The 22,907-nt window shown below is 41.2% G+C and overlaps 1 protein-coding gene across 5 annotated transcripts in view; it reads left to right on the plus strand.

The window, feature by feature from the left end:
* The window catches only part of pde4d (phosphodiesterase 4D, cAMP-specific), a 210,160-nt gene that overhangs the window by 144,876 nt on the left and 42,377 nt on the right, over positions 1–22,907 (plus strand). The window contains exon 1 of one of the 5 annotated variants that reach the window (XM_034692167.1): positions 3,593–4,562. The exons of the other annotated variants lie outside the window; for them this stretch is intronic. Within the exon in view, the coding sequence (XP_034548058.1) occupies positions 4,474–4,562 (89 nt within the window). The 5' untranslated portion in view covers positions 3,593–4,473. Of the gene's footprint in view, positions 1–3,592; positions 4,563–22,907 lie in introns of those variants that run through there. 5 annotated transcript variants of the gene reach the window in all.

The following is a 22,907-nucleotide window of genomic DNA, read 5'->3' on the forward strand; positions in this document are numbered from 1 at the left end:
TTGTTGTTATTGTTGTTATGTTGCATGTTTTCTCGTCCCTTCTGTCTTTTGGTTTGCCCAAATATCAAACCCCCCTCCACTCCTCCAGTGAGCAATTTTTTGGACACTTAAACATTCTTCACTATCTACAAATGGCCCTTGAAGCCCCTGCGTCCCCATTAGATGTTGGAATCTAATTACTAATATCTGATTCGAAGGGGGAATGAGTTAACCTTTGCTCAAATGCCACTGCATAACCATCTGTGAATGGCACGGCTGAGGAACGAGCCCAAGGCATTTCCACAGCGACACACACACAGTGATGGACAGCCGGCCTACCTCAAAGGAACAAAACATGCACAAGGGTTTTTTTTCTCTCTCAGTCTCCAGAGAGATTTGCTTTCCAATTTGATTGTAAAATATGAGTTATTTTATTAAAACGGAGATTGAGTGGCTTCAGCTCGAATGCCAGCTTTTACAGTTCTCTTTCTTTGAATTTGTTAAATGCTTTATGGAAATTAGAGTTGGCTCTGCAGTATTTTCATTATGTGATTAATATCCAGCACAGTTCATTCATTGATTTCTTCATCACATAACCTATCTTACATTCCTCACATTACATCATGTCTGTTTTGTTTAGTGAAACACCTTTAGCTGCAGCCGTCATGCAGCTGGCAGGACCGTCCCGTTGCATCAGCTCTGTGATTAGACTCCAGAGGTGGTTCAGTCTCTGGATATCGATCTGCAGATAGATGAAGAAAAGTACTTTGCTAAATGTCAGTACAGGTGAAATCGATGTGTACTCGCTCTGCTGTGTGATCCAGCTTCTCTGTCCCTGGTGTCCAGTTACAGAGAGCCATGTGAGACCACTGATATAAAGGGAAAGGTCTGCTGTTACATTTTCTATATGTAAGGCCTGTATATGTTGTTTTGTCTGATTTCTGTTGGACACTTATTGCTGATTCTAGGCTTTAGTGTCCTTGCACCAGTGGTGCATTTGTCATTTAGTCCAATAGCCATCAATCTTGCCTTTTCTGTGCTAGGTAGGAATTTCCCCCGTCACCTTCTGCCTATTTGGAAAAATTCAATAGAAATAGTTCAAAGATAACACAGCATAGCTTATTTGTAGGTTGTAGCTTCACTTTTGTCTCTTGAGTGGGTCAACAGAAACTACACAAACAAGTTTGCCGGAAATACAAAATCCTCATGCTTCACTGAAGTCACTGCTGTGGCAACAATTCCCCCTGAGATTCATGGTCCAACATGGGGTTTGTAATGACAAGCTATTTACATGACTAATATAAAGAAATATGTCCTAATATTCCTGTTTATGTGCAGACGAGCATTCCTCAGTCAACCCCAGCCTTCAAACTTAAGGATGCTTGTTTGGTAATTAGCCACAAAAACATCCACAGAGATGTTTGTTTCTGAAGCACTGCATATTTGTGTAGTGAATACTCCTAAAACCTGAGCAATAAAATGCTACAGAACAACTACCACCCCCTACTATGAACCAATTAGTTACACGTACACATTAGTTACTCGTATGCTTATTTTAAGCACAGTATCAACAATATTGGTTATTGCGACAACCCATGATCCAAACTGAATATGCTGTTTGTGTTTCTGCTAACCAAAAAAGGTATGATTTACATCCTGATTATTACTGTACGTATTAAATTAATGCTACATTAGCTTATGGTAACTTTTTTACATTTACAGTAACGTTAATTAAACATATGGTAACCTCAAAGAAAATCTGAACACTAAAAACTTGCATCAAACCCAAAAAATTTTAATATTTAAAATCATGCTGTAAAAAAATTGTTTTCATGCATGTTTTCATTTGAATACTCGTCAGTGCAGAAAAATTCAAACCTTGATCCTTCTTCGATTTCTGTATTTCCTTCATCATCCGCCTTGATGCTTTCTTCTATTCCCTGTACATTCATATCTATTACAGCCCCCCTCCACCCTCTACCAGCCTCTCTCTCTCTCTCTCTCTCTCTCTCTCTCTCTCTCTCTCTCTCTCTCTCTCTCTCTCTCTCTCTCTCTCTCTCTCTCTCTCTCTCTCTCTCTCTCTCTCTCTCTCTCTCTCAGGTTTCTGTATGAGTCGTGACTGCTCACCAGCATTGAGTAGAGCAGGGTCTAACAGCCCCCAAAGCAGGCACTGAGATTATGCAACAGCACACACATACACACAGGGACAGACAGAGAATATTCTATTATTAGACTGATGGCCCCAGATTCCATTTGAATTTGAGATGTTTTCCTTGCTTTCAGAATAAATTTAAAGACAGGTGGAGAATTTATTGTATTCCTCTATATGTCCATAATGGATAGCAGGTGCTTTAGTGCCTCATAGCTTGTATCCTGTTTTACCTTTAAGGCTCATAAAAATTGAATTTGATCTCCCTGTTGCTGGCTGGACCGTCAACCTGGCCCCTCTGCATACAAAAACTACCCGCTGAGAAAACTCCATTACTGTCTTCCTTTTTTTCTCCACAAGCAGATTCCACAACATTCGGCGCTCCTCCGCCCTGTTGAGAGTGGCTGTTGTGGCTCAAGGTGCAGGCTTACAGAGGCTGTGAGGTGGCTTGACTTTTGGCAGCAGTTGAGAGGCTGCTGACGTGTGTGTCGGGCAGGATGTGTGTAAGAAGCAGTGCTGGATCCTGTTTTTCAGACCACAGCAACTGGAGCTTAGCCACAGCTATGGCTTTTAATGCAAAACACACACACACACACACACACACACAGGCACAACTTTAGTGTGCTAACCTCAACCTCAATTCATAACTTCCTTGCCAACACCACTCACACACATATTCCCGATTTGGTATGCACACGCAAACAGACGTGCTCTCTGAATACCAATGGATTTGTTAAACTCTATATCCACTGTTTGAAAATAAATTATCCTAGAGATTAAAATAAATTCAATTAAATAAGGTATGACATGGACTTGTTTTGATTCTATTCTGGCCTTTAGGCAGGCTTATAGGCTATAAATGCCTCTAGTGTGAAAAAGGAGGAATGTATTATACAGCAGTAAAGCCAGTGACATCCTGTATAACAAGTTTCTTGAAGCTAACATACCTCGAGAAACCCCCGTATACATTCTCATAGCAACTCACGCACAAATAGCTTGCCACATATACAGCAAACATGCAGAGAAAAATAAGATGGCATTTTGTTGTGCGGTTTGAATTTACATGGCTCACTGGCATGCATGCAGACTCTGGAGACAGACACAGGGTGTGCTTAGTGTTGTAAAAACAAAAACACAAACTGGCAGGGCAACGGCAGCATTGTTATGATGGAGGGCTATAAAAGACAAACACTCTAAAGAAAAGTGGAGAGGAAGATGGATTTGGGCAGAAGAAATGAACATTTTGCGTGTATTTCTTTTTACAGTGCAGGCTTTCTTTGTGTATCCGTACACTCCTGTGTGTATGCAAACTGTACATGTGCAGACGTGTTCCTCTCAATGAAGAGCTGCAGCGTGTTGTAAGAGGATCAATAGGTTTTAGCTGACTGGATACTGCAGGAGCAGGCACACCTCTTACACAGGGTCAGGACATCCCACTGACTGGTGCTAGGAGGGAGGGGGGAGGGAGGGAGAGAGAAGGGAAGGAGACATACGAAAGCGAGACAGAGAGAAGGAAAGACACTGAAGACAGCTTTCCGTTTTTTTTCCCTCCCTCCCTATTTCCTCACTTCTCTCCCTGGGAGGTTGTGAAAGGGCAGCACAGAGAGAGGGAGACGCAGAGTGAGAGAGACAAAAGGGGGCAAAGCTGAGTGGATGAAAGCCAACGTGAGCGTGTGACTGACTCTGTGTGTAACATGCTCTGTCATGCTGCTGTGACTACCGCTGCCTCTCGGACCGGCGTCGTTGGCTGTCAGCAAAAAGGAATGTTTTCCGGAGGAATGGGTCCTTGAACCGGTTCACCATGTGGATGTGGGACAGTAATTTCCAAACCTTCGCCGGAAGAATCCCACGGAAAAAAGAGCAGCGGCCAGAGAAGTTAGCTGGTCCTGCTGGGTGGCCGCCTGTGTGCTCGCACTGCTGAGACTTACGCTGACAGACAAGAGTTCACACTGGGATCAAGTCTGCCTCCAGTTCATGCTTCTTTTTTATCGTCTCATTTATTGTTATCTTTATTTCTCTTCAGGAACTCCGTGGATTTTGTGGTGCTGTGTAGTTTGATTTTTAAGTTTGTCTCATTGGATAAAAGCCAGGGCCTTTTTTCTTTTTTTTTGAAGAGATGCATTAAGACCAAACCACCGAGTTTGGAAAACTTAAGAGGAGAACTTTACTGGAACACTGGGCTGAATGGACGCATTACATCCTCGGACTACAGAATGGGACACTATGTATAGTGCTGTGGCCTGCAGAAATTATGGGACAGACTGTGTAGATAGATAGCAAGCGAGATAGAGGCTCAAAGGGTGAAAGGTTAACAGGAAGGGGCATCAGTCCTGCAAGGCTTCGGTATGAAACCTGGAAGATGTCCAGTTGCTCCCAGTGAAAGAGCCATGATGCAAATAAGCCACTTTCCTTTTAGAAGACACTCCTGGATATGGTGAGTATTTATAGTGCCGCTAAACCAAGAAACATGCTCATTTGTTTGCTTTTTGTCTGTTGTATTTGTTAATGAGTTTCCTGCTGTTGCTTAACAGTGTACATATAAGGGTATAAACATCTGATAACTTAGACTACATAAAATGAGTTGCTGTGCAGCTAGATTAGCTGGTATGTGTGTTGTTGTTTTTGTGGTCAGGTTCTTGCTCCCTTAAGGTTAGCCCAGCTAGCCCAGCCCAGTTATTCCCCTGCTCCGCTCAGATGCATTCAGGGAAATTTATTGTTAAATGGGCCAGACGCTTCCTGTCATTTTCTCCCACACTAAACACTTAAGTTGATCCATAAATGGGAGGGATAGTCAGAAATAGACAATGCACACACACAAACACACAAGAATATTGTGACAGAGAGATGTAGCAAAACTATTTGAAAGAACATCTGAGGAAAAAGTGCTGTGTTGTTGGGTTTCTTTGCTCCCTTGTTTCGATTAGTCATACTTAGGCTGGGTATCTGCAGGGAATTGTTGTCTCACTATGTTGTAAACTGGGAGGGACACAGAGGAGTCAGTGATGTCATCACAGTGGGCTCCTGGGGAATGAACAATGCTCAGATTTCCAAGAACATTTTTCCGCTGGTTTGACTTTTTCCTGATCAGGACATGTTATAAATCCCAGAAGGAGTCGTTTACCTCTACGTCTACGTCACCTTCCAGCAGACCTGTTTGTCTCCTTTGGTGTTATTACTCTAAGTTGTATTTTACTACACATGCACATACATGCTACACTTACTACACTACACTAAAGTCTCACTACAGTTTTTGTGCTCTTTTCAGTCACAGCAGACTGTGAACTTCCTTCATATTAAAGCCAAGTCCAGACATGCACACCTTATTTGATTCATTATTCAGCTGTTTCTTTAGCTACGACCTTCCACTGCTGGATGATGGTGGTAAAGCTTGGTAAAGACAGGAGGAGATGGAAAGTGAGCTCCATATTAAATGTCAATTCAATCAATAGTATCTGTAACAAATTGCACTTATCAATAGCAGCCATTGATTGAACTGATACATCTGCTTATGTTGCAAACTGCAACATGCTCCTGATAAGGCTGTATAACAAGTTTAAGGGTTGATTTCAACAGACCATGATGAATTAAGTCGATTTTTTTTTTATTAGAATGAATAGGAGGCTGTTTGCTAACCTTTTCAAAAGAGACAGTGAAAGAAAGCTGAGGAGAAATAAATGGAGCACAGAGGAGGAGATGCAGAGAAAAAGTCAAACACACAATGAAAACAATAACAATCCAGCTGCTAATATGAACTCATGCACATGAAAATACTCCAAAGAGTTCAAAAGAGTCTTTTGATTCAGGAAGCAGTGTCAAATATTCCTTGAAAGTCCATCAACATGTTTCAAACTGAAACAAAGCAAAACATCCTTGTTCCTTTCTTTCCTCTTTAAACACACCAGCAGGATTAGTGCACACTCACAGTCAGGCTGTATAAACATGGAGGCAGGCAGGGGGAAAGTAGTGGCATGCTTAAGGTGACTGACCTCGCAGTTGGAAACACTTTAAATCATAAATGTCACCCTCAGTGTTGCACAGTATTTGTAACCATAAATGTAATTTGCAGTCCGCTGCTGGAACATGTTGTGTTGCTAAATCGAATAGATGGAGCAAATCAAGTGACAGTGTTGCAACAACAATTCAGGACTGTCATGCTTGTCAGAGTCGAGCATCAGTCTCTGGAAACAGGAGATGAGCCTGTCAGACTTCATTTGAACCTCATGTTGGATTTCTTGTTTTTCTCTCAATGCACCAGGGTAGTGTTTGTACAGTGTGTACGAGTCCAAGGAAGCTTTCGGAGGATCTGTATTATTCATTGCACTTTGATAATGGATCAGTCCCTTATTTTTTGTCAGACCTGCAGAGCACAGGGGACTGGCATTGAGGGAATAAAGCTTTAGAGGTTAGATGAAGATATGGATCTGGGTTCGCTTATTTATGCTTGCAAATTTTCCATATACTTTGTTCCAGAGTGCGGAATGAACAATGGTGTCACCTATACAGCATATCTCAATATCCTCACCCGATGCGGCGCGCTCACAAAACCTCCACCCAAAATCAAACACCATGGGATGGTGCGTCCCTCAGGCTGTGACAGGCAGACACATATTTAGCAGCCAGAGGAGCTGCTGACCCTTCCCCCGGGAGAACTGACAGTTTCTCTTCTGGGTTTAATGTTGGGAAGTTTGGTACCATTTTAGTAATTTCCCTGTAGTGGGAATCTCTTAGAGAAGAGAACTTGCTGCAGTGGAGGAGGAAGTGCATCTCTGTCTCTATGTCCCCTGTAGAGCAGTGAGCACATAGACGCTCCTCTCTGGGCAGCCATGTCTGTCTGTGTCTCCCTGTCTCTATAGCCAGCTGGTGGTCACTCAGCCTGTATTTGGTCAGGATACATCTTTGTTTTGTATCTCTGACACTGTGCAGATATTCAGATAATTGATATATATATTCACTATCTCTCTCTCTCTCTCTCTCTCTCTCTCTCTCTCCCTCTCTGTCTCTCTCTCTCTCTCTCTCTCTCTCTCTCTCTCTCTCTCTCTCTCCCTCTCTGTCTCTCTCTCTCTCTCTCTCTCTCTCCCTCTCTCTCTCTGTCTCTCCCTCTCTCTCTCTCTCTCTCTGTCTCTCGCTCTCTCTCTCTGTCTCTCTCTCTCTCTCTCTCTCTCTCTCTCTCTCTCTCTCTCTCTCTCTCTCTCTCTCTCTAGGCCGATTGTTACAGTCAGCATCTTTATCGACCACTCTGCCTCTAGTCTGCATATGTATCCATTAATGTATACAGGCCCTTTGGAGTGATGTAATAATTGCCACCCTGTTTTCATTTCATACATTTTTAAATCTTCAGCGTGTTCCCTGCAGCCACACAGTGAATGAACTAAGATGTGTGTGATTGTCTCAACTTTATTAAACACTAACCAGAAAGGAAATGAAAAGTGTGTGTAGTAATCCAATTAAGTGAATCCAGGGCCTCGGAGACCAGGGGGAGAGAATAGAAGAGGCTATATTTAGAAAGCAGGGATGGGAAATGCACCGCTGCATCGCTTCTCTCTCCCTCTCTCCTAAATATTGGAGGTTTTGTACAGTCGGCAGATGAAGAAAATGTCTGATCATTTTGTAGGTATTTCTCAGGATCCTTCAGGCAAGGTGTTGTCTTTTCCTTCTAGATGGCTTCAAGTGTGGCTACCTCAGAAGGATCACATTGTGTCAGTAAGATAACAAGACCTGAAGCATTGTTATCTTGTTTCTTGGAGGCTTTCTCTGCCTCACATTGTCATTGATTCCAGCGCTGCAGGGTCAATCTCAAGAAAACTTTGGATTACTTTTTATTACTCCATGTTGTTGGGACTGAGGCGAAGCTTTTAAAATGGCTTTCTGGAGCCGACAGAGACCTGCTGTCACTTCTGAGGAAACAAAGTCATCACTCACCAATGTCTCAGTAGACCGCCTCTGTGTGTGTGTGTGTGTGTGTGTGTGTGTGTGTGTGTGTGTGTGTGTGTGTGCGCATGTGTGTGTGTGTGTGTGTGCGTGCATGTGTTTGTGGGGAATGCAGGGCCACTGCTCACCTGCAGCATCAGTCTCAGCAGCCTGCTGTGCAGAGCTATGCTGATAAACTTAATTAACGGTGCTTGATAGGACCACACTGTCTGACACCTTCTCTATCGTTTTCACACATTTCTTCGACTTCAGTCTCTCTCAGAAATGTATCTGTTTTACAGGAAAGAAACTTCTGAGTGTGGATGAGAGCCTTTTAAGGATCCAGGTAGCTCTGTCTCTCCTCTTTTTTTAGTGACCACATCATCTAATCAGTTTTAGTGATATTTGGATATATGGCATAGAAATTTCAGTTTTTTATTTTTCTTGTCAAAAACAGTACAACTGATTTGCTGAGTAGTTTACTTGATTTATTTGAAATAACTGTTCATTAATTAATTCCTATAGATGCTAGATAAGCCCACTGTAATTACCCATATTTTGTGATATGTATGTAAGGAGTAGTGTACAGTGAGTGGGTAGTTATGTAAATTAGAATCCAGACAGGGTGAGCAGGGTCTTGTCTCTGTCAAGTTAAAAAATAAGCTTGTTTTGTATAATTCTAATAAAACTGAGCATTTCTAATTAAGGTTATGTTAGACCAGGGATTTCTGTCCTCATTCAGCTCTCCTTTACATATGAGACACTGAGACACTTTTTAACATTATTGCTACTATAATTGCTGCTTATGGTTTAGGTTACTTCGTATTAATCCTCGATTGCCTGGATTGATGGACTGGATGTTGTTCCACTCTTCCCTATCAGAGATGGTTTGGGTTCAGCTGCTCCTCTGGCTGCTCTCACACAATGTTTACCAACTTATAGCACCAGCTGAAACTACCTCTTTTGCCATAGTGTCAACCGGCATAGGTAAAATATCATGGCTTGATTTGATATTTGTATTTATTTATTTAACCTTTATTTGACCAGGTGACTTAATTGAGAACCAATTCTCATTTGCAATAACGACCTGGGCGAGAAGGCAACATAGGTAGCATGACAATAAATAAAAGACAAAACAAAAAACAGAGAGGACATATGATGTGTGTGATCAGGTTGTCACTGATGTTATGGGGTTTTGACCAATCAGGATCAAGTATTCATCACAGCTGGGTACTTTTTAACAATATTTGAGAGAAAATTATTTATTAGTTTGAGGAGTATTTCATGATTTTTGTTGCCATGCTGGAGCAGTGGAACAAGCTGTATTACAGGATATAAATATTATTTTTATAAGTTCATGCAAAGATTTTCTTCACACATACATGCGGAGCAGCAATACTTGGAATTGTTTTTGTGTACACCTGGCAAAAGCACAAGATGTCTAATCTTTTAAGCTTTGTTTTCTCCGCCATCCTTATGGAAAACAAAGTGCTTTAACGTCTCCATAAACTTAGCTGGAATATAGCTTTGTAGTTTGCACTGGTTTGAAGAGTTGAAATGATGTAACACAGTTTTTCACCACTTTGTTGAATAAAGTGTGGATAAATCTTACTCTAACCAACAAAATCACCAAATGTTGGACTAACTAGTATTTCAAAAGGGTTCTAAGGAATATATTTGGATTAAGAAGAATCAACCTTTAATGCAGAGTTCTCACTGCTATGAGTCATAAAACATCTACGTGTGGTGTGACATCCTACTCTGACCATGACCTCCACTGGGAATGATGATTCCTATGAAAACCACCCTCTGAGAAAGCTTTGACTTATCACTGTTTCTTCACCAGCTGCAGTTCCAGTTAACATACAGTCAGGTCTGCAGTGTGAGAGTGAAGATATTAAAGTGAGAATGAACTGGAATCTGTTGTTACTCTGGCTCTCCCTTGAGGCAGTGCAGTGTTAAATTGATTATTGAGTTACTTGATGCATGACAGACACGTTCAAACTGATGTGTTTGACGCTCTCAGTTTAATCTGCATACAGCGCTAACAAAGACTTGCCTGGTTCAACTTCTGTCTTTAAGAAATTTCAATTAGCTCCTCTTTTGAATTGTTATATAATAGGTTCATGATTTATCACCTAATTTTGCAGGACATCTTACTGTTACTGTGTCTCTATCTGAGCAAACACACACACAGTGAGTCAGTCAGCATTGGCTGTCCTAAAACCCTTTGTGCCTGAGCTCGGCTGTTCTCTTTTTCCAAACCCTCAGCTTGCTTCATCATCCAATTTCTCTTTCACACATTACAGCTCTTGGATTCCTTATTGTGTTATTCTGCCACTTACTTACACTTGAACCCCCTCCTCATTTTCCTCCATGTGTTACACTGAGTACTTCCCGTGTTTTTCGAGCACACCCACACACACAGAAATACCTTCCAGACCGCCAAACATACCCCTCAGGTCAGGAGATGCAGTACAGAATGAGCAATATCCAGACACAGTGTTGTCATTAGTCATTACAGCATCTCTAGGCCAAGAACACGCTCTCGCATTGGTAGACAACAATGAGCTAACACTTTTTAGCTCTATTAGCGTCATTTGAATAATTAAGCGTGTCCCATTTTTTCGCCCTCAAACAGAGTGAGTCAACCTTGGTGCCAATATGGTCGTCTTTTTTCATCGGGGTCTTGTTGGGTACCTTTAACTGTCAACTAGGGTTATAAACAAGTGTGTCTAGCCCCTCAGCCTTTATAAACTATGATGATTAATTAATACAGAACAATTTGAAAGCACGGAACAACACGCTCTTTAAAGCCTTGCCCCTGGCTTCAACAGGTGCGGCTGTGTGACACGAAAGTTACATAACTCGCCCGCTGGAGAAGTACGTATGAAAGCATACAACATAAGAGCCGCAGTGCTGGAGAAAAAAATAGGCCGCAGGCAGCTTTGACATCACATTTATTTTAAATATCCATTTCATTTCCATTTTATTCCTCCCTGCCTGCGCTATCTTTCTCAGCTGTCCACACGCCAGCTGCTACACGGGGCATTCAATCTCATGTTCATCTCTGAGACAGAGGCAAAGAGATGGACAGATCAATAAGAATACAGCATGACAGCCAGACATATTGGAAGCTGGGGGAGATGACTGTGGGTGCTTGTATGAGCTTGGCGAAAATAAAAAAATAGCTATGTCAAGAGCTAGAGCTGGGGCTAATGGAGCTGTGAATGCCATTACAGAGGCAGGCCTCCTTTAGTGAGATTTGAATATAATGTGAAGTTCAATCTCAAGTCTTTTTTTTAATTATTTTTTTGTTTTTTGCCTGTTTGTTCAGCTGTATGGTTGTTTCAAATGACTGCCTGTAATTCAATAAAATAGGGTTCAGGTTAGGTTTTCATGTTTACCCATGATAAACAGTGTTTTCTCAGTGTAATGTGATAATGAACCATGAAGATTGCATCTCATGACAGAAGTACAGACACCATCAATTAAGTCAAACAGATCTTGGCGTCTTGAACATGGTGTTTTACTCTTTTTATTCTGCTTTACTAAATATACATTGAAAGTCAATACGTTTGGACTTAGACTTCAGGCTAAAACCAAAAATACAATACTTATAGCTACTGCTTTTATTTACAATTGTGGATCTTAGAGCAACATCATGCAACAATTGGTATTCTTTGTAGCTTGGAGGCCCCACAGTTTTAAAATCTATCTATTCTCTCATTCGGAAGCAAAATCAGTATCTCTATCTCAACCTGTCAATCACAGGTTCCTGTCCCCTAAAGCAAAGCATACCTAAAGTAAAGCATACCTTGCTGACTGGCTGCAGTACAGGTTATAAATTCCACCTCCTCCCTTCTGTTAACCGATGGAACTTGGGTCAAACTATTAAATCTAAAATACACGTCAACTTTTTTTCGAACATGGTTATTGTCGTAAGTTCTTATCATGCTGATTAGGTCCAACTATCCTTTGTTCCTAGAAGTTGAGTTTAAGTTATTTCATGTTAAGATGATTGACAGCTCTGTTGACCAATGCTGGCTCCCGCAGCATTCTGTGCGGAATTAGCAGAGTAGAGGAGGCACTGCAAGACTATAAAAAAAAGAGTAATTGAACTATCCATAGTCATAAATGTCAGCTTCAAGTCAACACAAGAATCTGTTCTGCTGTGAGATGTATTGACCTGAGGGTTATTTGACATTTTATCAGCAAGTAAAATTTGTGTGTTGGTAAGTAGAAGGGGTGTGACATCATTCATGCAGCTTCACCAGCCAGATCGCGTCAGTGCATGCCTTGGCTCCGTGAGCGCAATGTGTCAGCATCCATCAAGGTGATAATTTGGCTTCACATCTCACAGCAGGAGGAGTATAAAGGTATGGTGTGTCAGGCTGTTTTCAAAACGGCCAGCTACATACTATTTACAAATGTAGTAGGCAGTAGGTACTCTCTACTACAGGGGTATTCAACTTAAATCGCAAGAGGTCCAGTTAGGGAAAATTTCTTGAAGCAAAGGTTCGAAACATCATAGTGTCTAACTATGTAGTGTGATATAGCCTACTACATACTTCGTTTGAATTTAGTATGTAGTATGACTGTTCTGTTGGATCTGTTCTGCAGTATGCTGTAAAGAAGTAAAGAACAGCCAAGCTGATGGAGAAACTGCTTCTTTAGCATCACTTATAATTGAAAAAGTTTAGAAGTGGTTTATATGGAATTTAGTAGTTTTCACAACACCGAAAAATTGAGTTCCCCCGTTAAAAAAGAATTAAAAATGAAAAAAGCAGAACGAGCGCTGTGCATTGGGGGAAAAAGTATGCGAAGGGAGACTGGTCTGATGCATATCCTGAATCAGTAGGCATCCAGGGAGTTTTGGCATTCTGCAGATTTTGCTCTTCTTCACATACTTCGTACTACTTACTGAATTTTGGCAAAATCAGTATATATTGCTAGTATAGTAGGCAGTTTCGAAAACAGCCTCAGTGTTCCATACAACTGTGCCATTTTTGAGGGGATCACCCCCTGGTGGCCTTAAGGAATGGTGACTAAGGGGCAACATCCACTGTTATATGAAGTATGATATGCATACTGAGACCACCAAGCAAAAGCTGGAAACAGAAGTTGTTTCCTTTGGCGCTTTCTGCCAGAAAGCCCTGAAGCATCCCAAACCTATAGTGCAAGATTGTTTCTGCTCAACCAAAGTCACTTAATAGAAAAACAGGCATGAGGTTGGATTAAAAGGTGAACCATTCTCCCAACAAGTCAGTTTTGCATCAAATTGTTCATTGTTATTTAAGGTTAAAAACAAAAAAGTTGGTATAAGTCCATTTACTCCATAAATACAAAAATGCCAGTACCTCTAAACACTACTACAAAACTTTATCAAAGTTATTTTCATCTATATGGAATATAATTGTTGGTCCAATCTTGAGTCAATTTTCCTTTCTAATTTTCTTGACATTCAAATGTCACTGCTGATTCAGTGGCAAACGAGGATACATCATTACTCAGTCCACAGTGAGCCGGGGTGCCACTGTGCAGCTGTTTACGTCATTATTTGACCCAAACAAAACCTGTGGTAAGCCCACAGATGTTATCATGGCCCGGCCCTTTCCTGCAAGAACAAAGCAGCGTTATGAGAGCGGCTTGTTATAAACTCCCACCACCACCACAGCCCCAAACAAACAAAGGTAATGCAACAAAAACATGTGGAGAATGCTCTTTTAAAGGAAACCAGTGCAGGGGACCCTGGGGGTTTTCTTCAGGGTACTCTAAGGCTCTACATTTGTGCGTCACTGCTAACTCTCCGTCTGATTTTGTTATTGTTTTTGTAGGTTGGGGGGTCATCTGGCTTTGATTTGTTTGCTGCTACTCTCAAGAGAGGCCACGTCATAATGGGTAACCCCTTCTAGATTTAGATTTCCTAACGTGTAGATTTCTCTTGGAAAATGACGCTCAGTCGCAGTGGAGCTCAGACTGTCAGCTGGTTTTGGTTGAGCCCTCTCCCACGTGGTCTTCATTACTGCACGAAGGTGATGTGCATTCCTTCTTATTAGCAGGGGCGCATGATGATAAAAACATTCATCTCAGGAGGGAATTGCTCGTGACGATGGTGGTGATTAGGATTGCCATGATGACGACAGCATTTATAAGGAGACGTACAAACAGATTAGGAGGGCTTAAGCTGAGAGAGGGAGTCCCCCCATAGACACGCACATATATTTGTGTGTGCGCACATACCTGGCTGGATTTAGAAATATTACTGAGCGATAGAGAATTAGAATTACAGCTAACATTGCAGGGAAACCTGTCAGGGTAAAGTAAGGTGAATGTTTGATTGTTTATTTCTATTATATATTTTTAATAAGTTGAACTTCACACAAAAGATTTGAATATAACTTGAACAGTTGCAACATTTCTTTGATGCTCTTTCTTTCTTTTCCAGTTTGTATTTGTGCACTGTGACAAGACTTCCTTTCCAATTTCAATCCAAGCTCTTTTTATACCCAGTGTTTAGTCTACATATTTCATTGTGTTTTGCATGCACTGGCAATTTATTGATTCAATTGTACAGCACTTCCTTAGAGGAAACACGCCTCCCCCTTTGCACAGCCTGCAATGTTAGTCTTCTCATCCATCCGGTCGGACAGACTCTCAGATTGCAGGGTGGAGAATAACACTCTGTCAGCAGGGCAGGAATGAACAGAACATTTCTGAAAAGACTTAAAATACACATAATTTGGTACACATACTGTAGACAGTATTGGCCCCCTTCACAGCAGCGGACCTAACACAGAGATTTTATTCTTTCAAGCAGCACAGTCATGCTGTATTATCATGCCTTTCTTATTGGTAGCATGTCTGCAGGGTGCTTAAGTAAACTATAGCCAACCTCATTTTCCCTCACAATAAACATAATGGGCACAAAGAGGCTCTTTGCATACCAATATGTATCACCACCAATAAGTAATTCTGTCACGTGGCAGGATATATTCACGCTCTTACCACTGAATCTAAATCAAATGCTGACATTTATGTAGCAAGAGTAGAGAGATTCACTTTGCACTTTTTTGATCATGACATTAAGGGTTCCACTTTATCATCTCCATCTTGAGATGGAAAAAAGATGCTGTGAAAATCTCTCCTTCACATCGCTCTCCCCCTTTTTATTTGCATATTTTATTTGCTTATTTGTGGCATACACAAGCTTGAATGTGCCATTTCTCCACAGAGCTCCTAGCAACAGAGCTTTTGTTCCCTTTTATGTTTATGGAAATGTCACATGTTTCTGGCTCGGCTAGAGCTGTAGAACCCAAGGACAATAGAGATGGTGGAATAATCTGGAGAAATCAGTCACATTTTGTGCGTTTTAGTTTTTCGTTTGCTTGTTTTTAATTACACCATTAATTGCTTTCCTCTGTTGTAAAACTTAAAGCACAAGCACAACTCAAAGAGGCATTTAGAGACAAACTGAATTTCAGGGATTAGTTTTTGTGTGGTCTGTGGTTAGTTTCAGCTTGCAGATGTCTACGTGTGGACTTAACAGGTTCCTAACAACCCTCCCAGCAGTCTTCTTCTTCCTGCATCTGTCTGGAGGTGAAACTTGTTTGTGTGAACAGGAATGCGTTCTTACTGAATAAACTGCATACTTGCACACAGCACCTTTGTGACGGTGTTCCAGTGTTCCCTGCATGTGTTTTGAGGAACAGCTTACCCTGGATTACCTGTATAGCAGCGAGAGCACCCTTGGCGCTGACCGGCAGGGTATCCCTCTCTCTCCCACACAAACATACATATTGTACAGACATGGACACACAGCCTGTCTATAGGCATGTGGCCTCAGCTCTCACACACTCTTACAAGTGCAATGATGTCATCAGGGTTTTAATGAGGGATTACTCTGACATCACTAGGACTGCTGCCAAGTTAAACCTATTAGCTTCACCATGTGCTCGCAGTTCACTACAGCCTGAACCGTGTGTGTGCCCCGGAGAGCCGATTGAGAGAATTGTGCAGTTTGTGTGCCTTTGCGTCCTGTTATCATCCATCCATTCATCTATCCATTAATGCATTCATCAAAAAAAACAGGCTCAGTTTGCCAGCCAAGGTGGTGTCTGTGATGTCCATATCTGAGTGTAGTGTGCACTTAACAGATCTTCAGTGAGCTGAGCAGGATTGGTGGGCAGTCCTGGTGTTAACAATAATAACACTCAACATTCACTGCAAAAACACACACACAAACCTGTGTACTCTTCAGGGACGCACAGGCACATGAAGAGACGCCTAAAAAGGCTTTTCATCGCAGGGTTTGTTTCGCCCAACTTGGCACAACAAATCTCATTTGCAAAATTGCTTTTGAGATTAATGGCTATCCCTGAGATCACAATTGCTTTTGTTCATGTTGAAGCCAATAGTCTGGTGACTTTATGTGTGTGCAGTAGTTTGTGACAATATGTGGAGTATCAGAACCTCTGCTACAGCTACATGCCTGGAAGCAAAATTCAAACAATAGCTTATCTTTGTGGGTGTTTAAGTTGACTTTATTGAGATGTACTTTGCCTTTTTGTTTTACTTTTCCTTTCTAAAAGGGTAGCTTTGAGGTCTTTTTAACAGCAAATGCAGTCAGAAAGAATCAGACTACCCTACTTTCATTACATGACTTTTGCCTGACAGTTTTTAGACACAGATCCACAAGTTTGCATTGATTTTGCTTTTTTTCCCACAAAAATAAGGATGATGACATCAGGCTGTGCTGAAATTCCCTCACGTAATTAGCAACACTGAACTAGCCATAAGAGCTGTTTTTCCAATACCCAAAGTATAAGATTTTACATGTTTTGTCAGATAAAAAAAGCATTTTGGAGACATTGTGATGCCTTTCCCCTTTTTCTTGAAGTGTTTTGGCTCCATAGCTAATGTGTTAGTGAAATGCAATACCTCACAAGTTAATCAGTAATGGAAATAATGGTTAGTTTAAGCCAGTTGGAATACTGCTGGGCTGGTTTGCCAGGTTTCTGATGTGACTGTGACTCTGAGAGCCGTGCTGACACAAGTGTTTCTTCGCCTCTGAGCCACATTTCTTCGTGCTGCACTCAGTACATGGTTCTCACATTCATCCTGTCCAACATCGCTTTAGCCTTAACAATGTTGCTTCACATCACGACATATTCATGTTGTCAGTGTACGCAGCAAGACGCACACACACGCACACACAAATGCTTGCAGTACACACAAATGGGAGCTTTTGTTGGTCTTATCCTCAGTGGTCATGCTTAATTAGACTTTTTTTATTTTTATATATACGATTCTTGGTGCTGCATTCTTCCATTGTGCTCTTTAAATCAGTGTATGAGATAAACAGTAGTTCATCTAGCTTAAATCCTCTCTGCAGTCAGTGAGTTAGCAGTATATAAATAGAGCCCAGGTAAGTCATGCATGGCTGCTCTGAAAAATTAAGTGGCTGCTGTGGAAAGAGAATTTCTTGGCATGAATTACATCCTAGAATGAAGTGTTTAGGTTAATCATTTTAAGAGTATGTTAACATTGAAGTCTTTAAAACCTTCTTAAAACAATCAGTGCTGATTGTATCACTCCTTATCCTTGACCCTGTGAGCAGCCCACTGTCACTCTCGTTTCCTCATTACACAACCTGCCGTCGTGTCCTTAGCAACTGGAGGGTGATTGGCTGTCAGCGCCTACCTGTCCCTTTTGAATTCTCCCAGGTCACCATGGCAACCCCATTATAAACATGAATGTAGCAGGGGACTGTGAAGGCAGGCAGGTAGTGCGAGTCTAGCTAAGGCGAAGGAATTGCTCCTTGACACACAATGACAGATGTTTTTCAGGCAGCGTGACTGATTGAGAGCTTTTCCATTTACGCAGTTTAGTCTAACACGAATCCATAGTTCTTTTGTTTCTGCCTAATCACATTATCTCAGCTTATTACATGCTTTAATATCAGTATCCAGCTCTTAGTCACAGGTATAGCTGATTTCCATCTGGCTTCATCACACTGTTGCCTGCTGTTTTCTTATTGATAAGCCCACATTACCCCTTTCTATAAACCTGCTATTGAACCTGACAAGATCGGGGAAGGTAAATCCTTCGCCTTCCTGTCAACTTTTTTTATTATTTGTTTTATATTTTTGGGCTTTTTGGGCCTTTAATTGATAGGACAGCTGAAGAGAGACAAGAAATGTGGGGAGAAGAGAGTGTGGGAAGACATGCAGGAAATGGTCGCCGCCGGGAGTCGAACCGGCAACCTCTGCAACAAGGACTGTAGCCTCTGTATGTGGGGCGCTTAGACCGCTAGGCCACCAGCGCCCCCTCCCTGTGAACTTTTGTGTTCATCTCTGGACAAAAGGCTTTAGCAGGGGCCCTACTGAATACATTCACATTGTCTTTTTGAATTTATAGATTTCTCACAATTCATAGTAACATAAATCGTTGAGGGGTAAACAGTTTAAAAAAGGTGTCAACTACTTTTAAAGGATTGTCCTGGTCAGTTTAACTCTGTCTTTATCCTCATAGACCATTTTCCCACAGCAGCCATCATCTTGTGACGTCTGGTCAGAGTGGGAAGCTCAAATTGTATCACAACTCAGCTAACTACTGTTTTCCTGGTTGTAAGTTATTTAAGCACAAAGCCTGACAAGTTGTGGTCATTTGACAGCTCCTTGATTGATTAGCTGTCACAAAGACAATAGATAATTAAAATCAGGAGAGAGATCAGGCCACATTTTGAGCTAAAAACATTCAGCAGCCCATTAGCTACCAACCAAACTCAGCTAACATTAGCATTCAGCCCATAGACTGTATAAATAATGAAAGTAGTATCCGTGACGTCACCCATCTGTTCCTGAGCGTTGTTTGGAAGCCATATTGGAAATACGGAACTCAACCAGGAATAGTGTGACGTAAAAGGGAGGAGTTTGAGCCTCCTAGCCAACAGCTATGTGTTCCCAACCGGGAGTCAAGTCAGTCATGTCCTTGTTTGGGCAAAAACTTGTAATCTTAATATCTTCTGAACCTTCCCGTTAAAAAAAATTCACCCCCCGTACAGTGTGTGCTGATAGAGAAATTAGCTTCGTAGAGCCAAGCTGTTTTTTGAACCAGGCTGTAAACATGTTTATTAATGCTGCAAAGATCGTCCTTTTTGAATTGGGGTCTATGTGGTTTCTGGTGTTTCTGCAGCCAGCCTCAAGCAGATTCTCGATGAATTGCAGTTTATAACACTTCTGCATGGGCTTCATAGTTTGAGACTGGGGGTTGCCGCTTGATTTTAAGCTAAAAACATTAAACAGCCCATTAGCTACCAATCAAACTCAGCTAACATTAGCATTCAGCCACTACTTGACTATTGACTACTTAAACATTGATCTAAAAAAAAAAGACAGCAACACACACATTAGTGCTCCCAAAGTGGTCATCTATGAAGGAGTCATTTTGCATGTGCAAACTGTTGAAGAAGCTAGCTGCTAGCTTGTTTGAGAGTGCCTAGCTTGTTTCTTGGATTGGATTTCAACTCAGTTCATCATTCAAAACATTTGCCAAAAGCCACAGAGATCTCCACATCACCAAAACCAGCACACTAGAATCAAAAAACAATAATAATGCTGTTTCTGTTTATTTTTTCTTTTTAAAGTGTTTTTGATGCTATTCTAAAGGGGCTAACTCTGCTACAACAAGAGCTATGGCTAATTAGGGTATACTGGCTCCTAGAAATAATTTATTTCTGAACTGAAAAAAGTTATAAATAGTCAATGCTAATAATGAAAAGCCGACATTCCCAGGTCAATTACAGCCTCTGTGACTAATTTACATCAGGATTGCCATATCACTTACTAATAACTCTTTCTCCTAATCATATTTTTCACTTATATTTTTGCCAGTTTCTCATGTGTTGTCACTGTAAATTACCTAACACTTCTTTTTTAATCCTCCTGTGCTTCAGGCTGTCAGGCTATTGTCACTAAGCCCCTAACGAGGTGGCTGACCCTGCCAGTCATGAGAGGAGAGTGCTTCACAAAAGCTCTCACAGCCAGTCAATTAGCTGTTTATGCACTTTTGTACTTAACCTGTGTTGTCCACGCCCATGTATGCTCATTCTTGTTACTGATTACTTTATGCAGCATTAGTTAATTATAAATAACATGACCTTTGTAGCATGAAAGAGAAGAAACCAAAGTTACAAAAACAGATGATATATGATGAGTAGTACATTTATATGACTATACAAGGCTGAAATTTGTCCATAAGATAAATGTGTAGAATAGTATGTTCAGCTCAAACAGATGATATCACTTAGACATTTGCTACAGGGCTTGTTTCCCTTGTTTCTCAACTGTCAACATTGTACAGCTGATCGTCCTATGGCTCATCCTCTCACATAGATACAAACGGTTTTGTCGGATCCGGGGGATGGATAACCTCAGGAAAGATTCATATTTGAAAATAAATCGCCTCAAATTCTCACAGGAAAGTCAGAAGTGAGATTGTGTCCCTGCACTGCCATTTGTGATAATCTGAACTCATCCTGGCCTCCCTGTGTAACCGGTTCAGCCTGTGATGACCTGTTTCTATGGCCAGGCTGTGCCCACTCAGTGTGTAAAAGTCAATATTTCTCTTAGTTTTTATATTGTTCGGAGTGCTCAGGTAACCCTCCTGCATTCTCAATATTTTCTCCCCATGCTCCTAGTGTAATTTCCGTGTCTCTCTTTATGACTTTTCTGTCAGATGAAATACAGATGAAACCAGGGGAAGATGTGTAACGATTGAACAATATCTGTAAGCATTGTATGAAAGCATACTTTTGATGCTTGATTTACAATATGTCATTAAAACTGAGCACATACTTCAGCTGTATCACCCAGAGGAGTGTTTGAAGAGGTGATGAAGCTTATATGTTCGTGTTTGAGCGTTCAGGTACAGTGGTTCTGGTTTTATGGCATTGAGCCTCAGGGACACTGTGTGACGACAGTGTCGCTGTTACCTGGCCTTCTGTCACAGCTGGTTGCTGGCACTGACGGTGTGTGGAAAAGTCTGCAGCTACACAGACACATGCTTGTATTGCATTTTGTTGTCAGTGAAAAGTAGCAAGTGAGGAACAGATGTGTGTTGCGTTTCTTTTTCTTCATGTACGTGCATTTCATCAGTCTGTATGTCTTGATTTTGAACGTGAACACCAAACATTTACCCATTCAGTACTGGTTCTGTATGTGTGGGTGTGGGTGTGGGTGTGGGTGTGCTCGTGTGGTGTGCTCGTGCGGTGATGTTCAGATGTTTGGTACACGAGCGTGGAAGCAGTGTCAGTCGCTGCGTCTGTGACACTGTCAGCCTCAGGAGCTGTTGTCACATGCTGGCTGCTTCTGTCAGTGCTGAGCAGGAGCCGTAGCACCGCAGAGATTCACGGTGCGTTTGTGCAGCTGACGCTTGTACCTGCTTGTACCTGCAGAGTAGACTGCCCCCTGCTGGCCACATACAGCAAGATAGATTTATCAGTTGTAGTGATTTAGATTTTTATCTTGAGAGTGTTGAAGTGTCTGAAAATGAGAGTGGTAGTAATCTCACTTGAAATACCAGAATGCTTCATGCTCAGCTGATCCTGTTCCAGCCTTTAATTTTTAAATGAGACCAACTACCCATACAGATATGTGCAAGATTACAAAATCCAGATAAGACATAGTCTGCTGCTCTAGTCATTGTTGCAAATGTGTTGATTCAAATTGGAATAAGTGGTGTGTTAATTTGACATGAGTATCTCAGGATTCAAGGCTTGTGCTGCTGAGGTTACTGGTGCTCTGCTGCCCCCTAGTGGTGCAAACTCGCCAAAACCTATGTTCTGGAGTGAGATAGGGCTGGGACACATCAATGATTATTTTTATGATTATGAGTTTAACATAATTATATTTTATAATATGAGGTGATTTAGTCATTTTAATCTTGGTTTCATCGGCAAGTTATTTTTTCTAAATGATGCTGTTTGCTTGCACTACATTTGAATAACAGCTTAAGAAAAGTTGATGGAGAATGAAGCGATAAAAACACTTTCTTGTATGGAAATTATTGTTTGGTGTCCTGTTTATTATATGTTTTAGTTTTTTGTCACACTGTTTATTTATTTATTTAGATTTTTGTACAAGTACATGCTTTAAAAAATGCATGTACTTGTGCAATTAGAACATATCTTTGGACAGCATCCCAAAAAAAGAAATAATCTGGTGTAATTGCTATTCCCAAATGGACTCCATCATCTCTTGTATTTCTTAAAAAATAAAAGACCCTTCAAGACATATTACATTTAAAAATGTATAAATGTTTGTGAGCTATTAAAAAAAAAAATGGAGGTTGCGTTTTCTGACAAGTTGACTTATATTCAGAGAAGGCAATAAGGAGTGTACAAATCACTACAGTGGGTGCTGTATTGTCCAAACTGGTATTTTAATTTAAATCTGCCCCTATGATGGCTACGGCTGAATCAAATTTTTTAATTCTCATAACCATCATGTTGTTTTTATCCATCATAAATCTTTTCATAAACTAGATTAACATTGTTCTTGCATCACAGCATTGACATGCAACATGCCTTGCAGCTGGTCTTCATATGATTCTGCTGACTGTCAATATTGAGTCTCGATGTTATCTGAGGGAAAACATAAATTAGTTTGCTCTACCTCTGCACTTTGCTCCTCCCTCTCCTCTGTTTCCCTCTCTCTTCCTCTTTTCTCACTCAATCTCTCTCCATCTTTTTCCCGCTCAAGTCACACCCATGCTAAACCCCACTCCTCCTCTCCCACCCACCTGTCTTTTGCACACCCCTTCCTCTTTCAGACTGAGATAGCTTTATCAGGCTTGTCACTCTGTCTCCTTC

Source organism: Notolabrus celidotus, chromosome 9, assembly GCF_009762535.1.
Source record: "Notolabrus celidotus isolate fNotCel1 chromosome 9, fNotCel1.pri, whole genome shotgun sequence".
Classification (NCBI taxonomy): domain Eukaryota; kingdom Metazoa; phylum Chordata; class Actinopteri; order Labriformes; family Labridae; genus Notolabrus; species Notolabrus celidotus.